Raw genomic sequence first — 10,549 nt, forward strand, 5'->3', positions numbered from 1 at the left:
CTGACTTAGTCCTAGAGTTTGCGTGAGACGTCTCCACAAATATCCGGGCTTCAGCTCAACCTTTGCCTTCATCATGCTGGAGGACCCTGGCAGCCTGTAGTCACGCATCGCTTGTCACACTGATGCCATAGACCGTGCAGCTGGCAAGGCAAGTGTGGCAGTTGTAAATATCTTGTTAGATTTTTTAAAGGCAATTAACATAATTTAAAACTTTTTATTATGGAGAACTTTAAGCCAATATAAAAGGAAGCTGAAGACTACATGGAATTCTCATGTATTGCATCATCTAGCTTCAGCAATTATAAAATTTTAGCCAATATAGATTCATCTATATTCCCACACATTTCTAAACTTTTCTTCATTGCTTTGAGGAAATACAGAAAATATAATTTCATCTGTGTGCCTTTCCAATATGTAAACTAGAATATAAATATTATACTTCACCCATAAAATGAATAACAATACTCTAGTATCAAATTATGGATAATGTTAAGAAGTCTAAGAATCTCAGAACACGTAATTGTGCTCAAGCAAGACCTATATATTAATCAAGGATCAGCTGTCCTTATAGAACAAGGGAGCACTGCACAGTTTAAAGTCAAGAAAGGTGTGCCTCAAGATTGTGTCCTTTCTGCATATCTAGTTAATCTATATGCTGAGCAAATAATTCAAGAAGCTGGACTTTATAAAGAATGTAGCTTCAGGATAGGAAGATAACTTATCAACATCCTGAATTATGCAGATGACACTCCTCTGAAAATAGAGAAAAAATACTTCCTGCAGAAGATCAAAGATTAAAGCCTTCAACATGGATTATATCCAATATCAAGAAAACCAAAATCCTCACCACTGGATCAAAGGCAACATCATGATAGATGGACAATGACATGGATCTATAATCAACACCCATGGTACAAGCAGTCAAAAGATGTGTGTTGTATTGGGGAAATCTACTGTCAAGGAGCTCTCTAAAGTACTAATGAGGACTGGTATTTGTTTAAAGATTAAGGCACGCCTGATCCAAGTAAATTTCAGTTGCTTCCTATGCATCTGTAATGGAACAACAATAAGAATGACAGAAGGATTGATGCCTTTCAGTTGTAGTGCTGGAGAAGACACTGAATATTCCATGGCCTTCCAACAGAACGAATAAGTCTGTTTTGAACAAAATGCAACCAGAATGCTCCTTTGAGGCAAGGATGATGAAACTTCATCTCACATACTAGGGGTATGTTGTCAGGAGGAAAAAACTCCATCATGCTGGAAAGGAAGGGGGTCTGGGAAAGAAAGGAAAACTGCAAGTAAGATAGATTGACACAATGACTATACCAAAGGACTTGAGCATATCAGAGATCATGAAAATGGTGCAGGAGTAAGGCAAGATTTAGATGTGTTGTTCCTAAGGGTTGACGTTATTTGATGACACCTAACAACAACGTTTTATTAAATTCCTGGTTTCAGACCAAGAATGCATGATTGAGTTGTAGTTAGAAAATTAATTAACTTGTGACATTAGTGCAGAAATAGCAGCTAATAAAATGGAACATTCAGCTATCATTTCTAAAAACACCTCTCAGCAATTTAAGCTATTTTAAAACTTGATATGAAAAATTAGATTTAAAAAATAAAATATAAAAATTACAGCAGTGCACAACCAGGAGAGGTTAAAATCAACGAATGAGACCTTCTAAAAAATATGTGTGTGTGCATCAAAACCTTTTTCCAATAGGGTGAAAAGAAAACCTACAGACTGGGGGGAAAATATTTAGCAATGGCATCTCAGAATAGATTCCAGCTTCTTGAATAATTTTCTCAGCATATAGATTGCATAGGTATGGAGAAAGGATACAGCCCTGATGCACTCCTTTCTTAATTTTAAATCATGTAGTATTTCCTTGCTCTGTTCTTACAACAGCCTCTTGGTAGATACAGCTTTCACATGAGCACAATTAAGTGTTCTGGGCTTCCCATTCTTCTCAGTGTTAACCATAATTTGTTATGATCCACACAGTCATATGCCTTTGCATTGTCAATAAAGCGTAAATAGACATTCTTCTGTTATTTTTTACTTTCATCCAGGATCCATTTGACATCACCATTGATATCTCTGATGCCATGACCTTTTCTAAATCTTGCTTCCACTTCTGGCAATTTCCTATCTGTGTACTGTTTTAGATGTTTTTGAATGATCTTCAGCAGTATTTTGCTTGTTTGTGATAGTAACGATATGGTTTGATAGTTTCCACATTCTGTTGGATCTCTTTTCTTGGGAATGGGACCAAATAAGGATCTCTTCTGATCAGTTGGCCAGACAGCTCTCCTCCAAATTTCCTGGCATAGATTGGTGAGTGCATCCAGGTGATTCCATGTCATCAACGACATGACATGACATGACTGATATACTAGTAACAATCACATTAAAATAACAAACCACACCATTACAATAGTATAAAAAAAATACCAGTACCAACTATCAGTAGGCTAGAAAAAAGGGAATCTTGTTAAATGAGACTGCTGGAATGAATCCTGCACAATTCTGTGTGTGGGTAACTCTTCAGCCAGGTGTCTTATTTTCCCAGTGAGTAGATTGTGAGGAAGGTACTCTAGTGGTATAGTCCATGGATAGTTATACTGCTGGCCTAAAACGGTGCCTCTCTACCAGATGGAATCCTCCAGGGGCTCTTCGGGACAAAGATGGGCAGTTTCCTCTCATGCGAGATACAGACTCTGAGAACCTACTGGAGGTTCCAACTCCAAGGCAATGAGCTGTTGAGTTGTGATATATAGGTCAGGAACTGAAAGCACACGGCAATATGCAGTAAAACCAAACTGCTAGGTGAGATAGATTGTTGTTACATGTTCTCTTCAGTCATCTCCTTGAAGGGTCAGCTAGGAGTCTGTTCAGACTCAGTGGCAATGAGTGAGTGAGTCAGATTGCAGGGCGGGGGTGGGAGGAGTAAGCAGGAGATGGATGGGGAGTTTACGTTAAAAGGAGTTTAACAGACATTTTAACCAGTCACAATATGTAGACTTTATTTGGATTCTGGTTCAGATAGGCAAGCAAAAAAAATAAGCTTGACAATTCTGTTACAAGTAGAAATTTAAACACCTGTTTCAGGTGCTATCACATCAGTTCTGAGTCATGATGATCACATGTATAGATAGAACTGTCCTCTACTGACCTTTCAAAGCTGTGCCCTTTAGGAAGGAGATCACAGGCCTCTGGCTTGGTTTGAACTGTCTACCTTTAGGTTTATAGTCCAGTGCTGAATTATTTGTACCGTCCAGGGACTTCTTTGTTAATTTTGTGTGTTGTTAGGTGCGGTCAAGTTGCCTACAACTAGTAGCAACACTATGAACAATAGATCTGAACCTTGTCCTATCCTGTGCCATCCTTATAATCTCTGCCGGGCTCCAGCCCATTGTTACAGTCACTGTGTCAACCCATCTTGTGACAGTCTTCCTCTGGAGGATAGAAGAAGAATTGATGCCTTTGAGCTGTGGTGATGGAGAAGAGTATTGAGAATACCATGGATTGCTAGGAAAACAAACAGATTCGTCCTGGAAAGGGTTAAACCGGGTGGCTCCTTGGAGGCAAGGATTCTGAGGCTCCGTCTAACATACTTTGGACATGTTGTGAGGAGAGACCGGTCCTTTGAGAAGGACATCATGCTTGGGAGAGTGGAGGGACAGCGCAGGAGGGGAAGGCCCTCTATGAGGTGGATTGATTCAGTGACTGGGATAATCGGGATAGGAGTGTCAGAGACAGTGTGATTGGCACAGGACAGAGCAGAGTTTAGGGCTGTTGTACATAGGGTCGCTATGAGTCACAAGCGACTCAATGGCACATAACAACAACAACAATGTGCTTTTAAAAAATTTCTTGACTGCTCTTATCTTGATCCAGTGGTCACAGCTTAAAAGAGCTAATCACAGTTCAACTTAGGGGAAAGAGGAAATCCTTCTGTTCTTACACAAACCCTCATGAAAAGATAACAGTAAAATATTCTTTAATTTAATTAATGCTAAATCTTGAAAGGATGCTGTAAGAGAAAATATTGGAAAACTGAATGTAAGAGTGTATAAAAGTTTACCTAACCATGACTACTTTAAGATCTTACTCTGCTCCATTACCATTTGTCCCATCTCAGCCCACATTTTGATATGTAATTACATTATTTATTTGTTCACATCTTTTCGTCTTTCCTCTCAGAACTTTAAAGAATGATATTTTAATGAAAAGCATAGGTTAAATTTGTCTTTAAAGATATGGGTCATTTAAATGAAATACTGTCTTTTTCTTTTCAAATTGAAGAAGAAACGTGGCGGTTGTCCTTCTCTCACATTGAAAAGTACATTTTGGAAAGTCATGGACAATCTAAAACATGCTGTGAAAATGGGGGCATGAAATGTTGCAGGTAACTTTCTTATTTTTTTTTTTAAATGGCAGTTTATCTGTGTAACACTTAATTCTTTTTTTCGCATGGTTATTTGAGAGGCAGTTAATGGCACAAGATGCAATTGCCCAACCTTTTCTTGTGGAACAGCTGGGGCCTCGAACCAGATGCCTGTGGGATTGCACTGCAGTTTCTTGCCACTAGGCCACCAGAGCTCATTAAACAAATTCTGCAGTTAGAGGCTCTGGGATGTCGTAGATGCAAAGCACATGCTCTACCACTGAGCTACACCCCCAACACTTGATAACTCATGGTTATTTCAAGCCTAATGATGGTCATTGCTGAGTTGGGTTCTAGAGGCAGAGCAGGGCTGGGTGGGATTGTTATTGTTCTGAAGGTGAGGATAAGAAGTTGTAGCCACGCGACCAGTAGTATAGTTAGAAGGCAAGGCCCAGATCACAGTGGATATTAAGAGTGCAAGAGACGATAAACACTACCTGTGACAAAGTCACAGTCAGTGGTCTGACTGCTCCTAGGTAATGTATATGGTTATATGTAATGAGTGGAGACCAAAAGGCCATTTTTATTCCATCCTTTCTTTGGGATGGCTTGACTGGGTTGAAAGCCAAGTTCAGACTGACTGGTCAGACTTGAAACAATACTATGAGATGATTGTTTTTCTTCATAGCGTCCACATCATAAAAAACTAAAATCAAAATTAAATTGTTCATTTTACTTTTTAACAATAGCTTGTGTGCAAAAAGGTCACAGAAGTTAAAATATCAAAACAGGGAATACCTAAATTATGGGCACAGGAAGTTCTTTTTAAAATATATATATACATTTGTATCTTTATTTAAGTCTCATCTACCAACTTAGTGTTTTCCACCAACTCGGGGAGCAGAAACTTTCACAGGCTTCACAATTTTTGCCATGGGAAAGTCTGCTGTTAGGGACCTCTCTAAAGTACTCAAGAGCAACGGTGTGTCTCTGGAGACAAAGATGCATCTGGTACAGGCCATGGTCTTTGCAATCACTTGTTATGCATCAGAGAGCTGGACAGTGACCAAGGAGGATAGTAGGAGAATTGATGCTTTTGAGCTTTGGTGTTGGAGAAGAGTGCTGAAGGTGCCATGGACTGCTAAGAGAACAAACAGATTCATCCTGGAGAGGGTTAAACCGGGCTGCTCCTTGGAGGAGCGTACTTTGGTCATGTTGTAAGGAGAGGCCGGTCTTTGGAGAGAGACATCATGCTTGGGAGGGTGGAGGGCAGGTGCAGGAGGGGAAGTCCCTCTGGGAGATGTATTGATTCGGTGACTGGGGCAATCAGGATGAGTGTGTCGGAGGCAATGAGATTGGCACAGGACAGAGCAGAGTTTAGAGCTGTTGTACATAGGGTCGCTATGAGTCACAAGCGACTCAATGGCACATAACAACAACAAGTGATTTTGTGGGGCTTTTTTTTTTTGGTTCTCGGCAGCCAGGATAGGTTCTCATTGAGCCTTTCTTCCCCCCCCCCCCATTGAGCTTTTCTAACTTCAGGCTTTTAATTTCTCTTGGCCATTGTATCAGCAAGAGATGCACAGTGAGGGCACTGTGGAATTTACTGCACAGGTCCTTTTCTTTAGAATTTCTTCCAATGGCCCTTTTTGTGTTTTGTTCTGTAAAAGACAGTCCAGTTTATCTGTGGGTTCCTTTTGGAGAGGAATGCCGACTGGCATTTTGCATTCAGAAACTGGAACACCTTCTGGTCGGTCCTGACACAGCGCCTAACATCTCCGGGGTAGGTCTTGAACCTGCTGACACTGCACAACTGCCCATCCTGGCTTGAGAGTGCAGAGGGCAGGGAAGATGGCAAAGAGAGAGAGGATGATGGGAAAAGCAGGGAAGTTCGATCAAGGTTTATGTGCAATGTTGAAGAAAACGTCATTCCTAATACACAGGAATATTTTTTATAAATGTTAAGTTTTATTGACTATTAAATAGCTGACAGGAAAATAGAAATAGAGTTGGCCCTCCATATCTGCAAGAAGCCACATTCACATATTCAACCAAGTGGGGATTAAAAAAAAATATATGGAATTAAGTGATCAAAGGCTAAAAGGTACATTTTATTGAATATTAGGTGTGTCAGAGACAATAAGAATAGAATAGAGCAGGGTCACAGGTGACTTGATGGCACATAACAACAACAACATAAGTATCTAACGATGACTTAACCTGGGTTCAGAAGAGACAATTGCACCAGGGCTATAATTACTGGTGTCACATGGATCCTGGCTAAAAGTACACAGTAACAGAAGAATGTCTATTGGTATTTTATTGATAATGCAAAGGGCATTTGACGGTGTGGATCATAACAAACACATTGAAAATTATAGGAGTACCAGAACATTGAATCATGCTAATATGAAACCTATTCCTAGACCAGAAAACTGTTGTCTGAATGGAGCAAGGGAATTCTGCATAGTTTAAAAACATGTAAAGTGGCCATTAGGATTGTATCCTTATTCCATACCTATTTAATCCGTTTGTCTTGGAGAGGGATAAACCAGGCTGCTCCTTAGAGGCAAGGATTCTGAAGCTTCATCTGACATACTTTGGACATGTTGCAAGGAGGAACTGGTCCTTGGAGAGGGATGTCATGCTTGAAAGGATGGAGGGACAGGGCAGGAGAGGGAGATCCTCAATGAGATGGATTGATTCGGTGACTGGGGTAAGGGGAGTCAGTGTGTAAAAGACAATAAAATTGGCACAGGATAAAGCAGGGTTTGGGGCTTTCGTACATAGGGTCACTATGAGTTGCAGGCAACTTGACAACACATAACAACAACAAGAACAACAATTTAATCTGTATATTTAGTGAATCATTGGAGAAGCTGTACTCTATGAAGAGGAATGTGGAATCAGGATCGGAGGAAGACTCATCAACCTGTGTTATGCAGATGGCACAACCTTCCTTGCTGAAAGTGAGGAGGACTTGAAACCCTTGCTACAGAAGATCAAAGACTACAGCCTTCAATATGGATTTAATTTTAACATCCAAGAAGACAAAAGTCATCACCACTGGACCAGTAAGCAAAACATGATAGATGGAGAAAACAATGAAATTGTTAATGACTTCATCTTACTTAGATCCACAATCAACACCCTTGATACCAACAGTTAGGAGATCAGGAGACACATTGCATTGGGCAAGTTTGCTTTCAGGGACCTCTCCAAATTACTGAAGAGCAATGATGTCAGTTTGAAGACTGAGGTGCACCTATTTCAGGCCATGGTCTTTTCAATCACTTGCTATACATTTGAGAGCTGGGCAGTGAATAAAGACGATAGAAGAATTGATGCTTCTGAGCTTTGGTGTTGGAGAAGAGTACTGAATAAACTGCCAAGAGAACAAACACACAGCTATGTTTTGTTGAGGGTGTAACCAGAGTGCTTCTTGCAGGCAAAGATGACTTCATCTCATATACCTGGGCAGGTTGCTAAGAGAGGCTATTCTTTGGAGAAATACATCATGTTAAGAAAGGTGGAGGGTCAGCAAAAGAGAGGAACATCTTCAAAAAGATGGCTTGACACAGGGACTACAGCAATGGCTCAAGTGTGTCAGAGATGATAAGGACTGCACAGGATAGGACAGGGTTCAGATCTGTAGCTGTATGTAGCTATATGTCTAGTAGCTGTATGTCCTTGACTTGAAGGTGCCTAATAAAGATGATTTAAAGTACCCAGGAGGATGTGGGGAATCTATATTTGACTTAAGTATCCTCATATTTGGTCAGATCTGTTCGTCATAGGGTTGCTATGAGTCATATTTGACTTGTTGGCACCTAACAACAAACACTACCACCATAACTTGTTCAATATTCTTCACTAACACCACATTCACACACTGACTCTTCATTCTTCTTTATTCACTGTTCAACTGTTACATGCATATGAAACAACTGCAAATATCATGGCCCGCATCAGGCATAACTAGTCTTTAAAGTGAACTTTCTCTCTGGGCACATGCTGCCCTTTTTATCTTACATTGGTTAAGGGTGAAGAGTGTGTATGTGCACACGCGTGTGCACAAGATTATTTAATAAAAAGTAAAACAAAACCCAGCTACTAAATAACTAGGTGAATAAAATTAATATCCATTTTTTCTTTTTTAAAAAATATTATATTTGGTGTGTGTACCATCAAATCGGGTCTTACTGGTCCAAGAGGAGATTGTCCCTCCTTCTCCAGCAGAGGTGGATTTGAACCGTGTGCCTCTGGGATTGCAGTGCAGCTTCTTGCCACTAGGCCACCAGAGCTCCCTTGAATATCCATTTTATGTTGAGTTAATTTTGGTAGGAACTGGAAGTGGGCTGAAGAAAGAAAAGATGTTTTTGAAACTTCAAAGCATATCTATTTCTAAAAATTAGGTTTTAAGGTGACTACTTATGTATCATTATTATTTTAATAGTTTTCCTGTAAGCTATCGAAAAGCCTTTGTGAAATGAGACAGATTCTAATTTTTATTTCAATCAACAGGAAAGACTGTTTAAAACTAATGAAGTACCTTCTAGAACAGCTGAAAAAAAAGTTTGAAGACCGCAAAGAACTGGACAAATTCTGCTCTTACCATGTGAAAACTGCCTTCTTGCACCTTTGTACCCGGGACCCAGATGACAGCCAGTGGCTCCCCAGAGATCTGGCCCTGTGCTTTGATAACTTTGTGACGTACTTCCTGCAGTGCCTCAGCACACAGCAACTGAAGCATTATTTCATTCCTGGATTCAACCTATTCTCTTCAGACCAAATTGAAAGAGTAAATAAGGAATTTTTGTTTAGGCAAATTGAATATGAAAGAAACAACGGATTTCCAGTTTTTTGGAATGAATTTTGAAATGGTTTCTTTTTTAAACTTTCAGAATTATAATAACATTATAATAACTACAGTGTTTTAAATTTGTTACAAGTGGGTAACTAAGATGAATGTAAGTAATTACTTAGCACTTATTTTGTCCAGATAAAGTATAAAAGGTAGTGATCACCCCAGGAAAAAGATCTTTAAAAACCTCACCATCATTGACTCAGGGCTCATGAGTCAGTCCTGATGCATAAATAGCTATGCTTTTCCCCCAAGGCTGTAAATTGTCAACTTTCACATTAGCAATTGACCTAGAAACTGTTGGCTCCACCTAGAGACCTTCAAAGGGATGGGGGTTGGTAAACTCAAACCATTGCTGTCTCTTGATTCGTTTCATCTCACAGTAACACTATAGGACAGCAGAACTGGCCGCCTCGGGTTTCCAAGGTTGTATCTTTATGGAAGCAGACGGTCACATCTTTCTCCCATGGAGCAGCTGGTGGGCTTGAACTGTTGACTTTTTGATTGGAAGCCCAGCACTTTAACTACAATACCATCAGGGCTCCTTAAAAAAGCAAGAGGTTTTGTTTGTTTCTTTGTTTTTGTCTGAGTGAAAGTTTATAAATCATGTTTGTTTTTCATTCACATTATGTTTGATTAATAGAATTAATGAATTACAATGTGTGATCAACCCTTAGTATTATATTGCCTTTCCCTTCACCTATCTATTTATTTTTACTATCCCTTCCCTCCCTTCCCATCCCTGGTAACCATCCAAAACAGATTCTGTGTTTAAATCTTTCCATAGCTTTTTGTCATGTGAAGTATATTTATAATTTGTTCTGCTAAGATTAGTAGCAGACTAGTTACAAGACGTGTCGAGTCAATATTGCCCCAAATGTTTGATTTTCTATATAAATCCATGATTTGCAACATCCACAGGCCCTCCTTTGTTCTGTTCTTTGGCTCCTCTGTGTCCCTTGGCTCTTCAGGGGTTCACTTGAAGGTCTCCCAGAAACTCAGACCCGTCAGGGAAATTACTCACATGACTGTAGGTATGCAAGCTGGTTTGCAGAGACAGGTGAGCATTGTAGATTCTCTGTTGAAGGTAGATATCCCAAAGTAGAGAGCTAGCCCTGAGGTCTCATGAGCTTATATAAGCCTGCTAGTCTGTCTAATACTTCTCTTAATCTGAACATTCACATTAAGAAAGACTAGGAAGAAGGATTGGCCATCCACTTCTGAAATAGCAGGCCTCTGAAAACCCTATGTACAACATTTAGATAACAGAGATGGCAAAGGAGGTTGA

General features: G+C 39.8%; 1 protein-coding gene across 1 annotated transcript in view; it reads left to right on the forward strand.

Annotated features, from left to right (window-relative positions):
• The window catches only part of MB21D1 (Mab-21 domain containing 1), a 68,676-nt gene extending 59,400 nt beyond the window's left edge, over positions 1-9,276 (forward strand). Inside the window, exons 4-5 of the mRNA XM_006902883.1 lie at positions 4,316-4,418; positions 8,922-9,276. Of these exons, the coding sequence (XP_006902945.1) occupies positions 4,316-4,418; positions 8,922-9,276 (458 nt within the window). The remainder of the gene's footprint in view (positions 1-4,315; positions 4,419-8,921) is intronic.
• Positions 9,277-10,549: the final 1,273 nt, after the last annotated feature.

This window comes from Elephantulus edwardii, unplaced genomic scaffold (genome assembly GCF_000299155.1).
Source record: "Elephantulus edwardii isolate Elephantulus edwardi_28Jun2011 unplaced genomic scaffold, EleEdw1.0 scaffold00465, whole genome shotgun sequence".
NCBI lineage: Eukaryota > Metazoa > Chordata > Mammalia > Macroscelidea > Macroscelididae > Elephantulus > Elephantulus edwardii.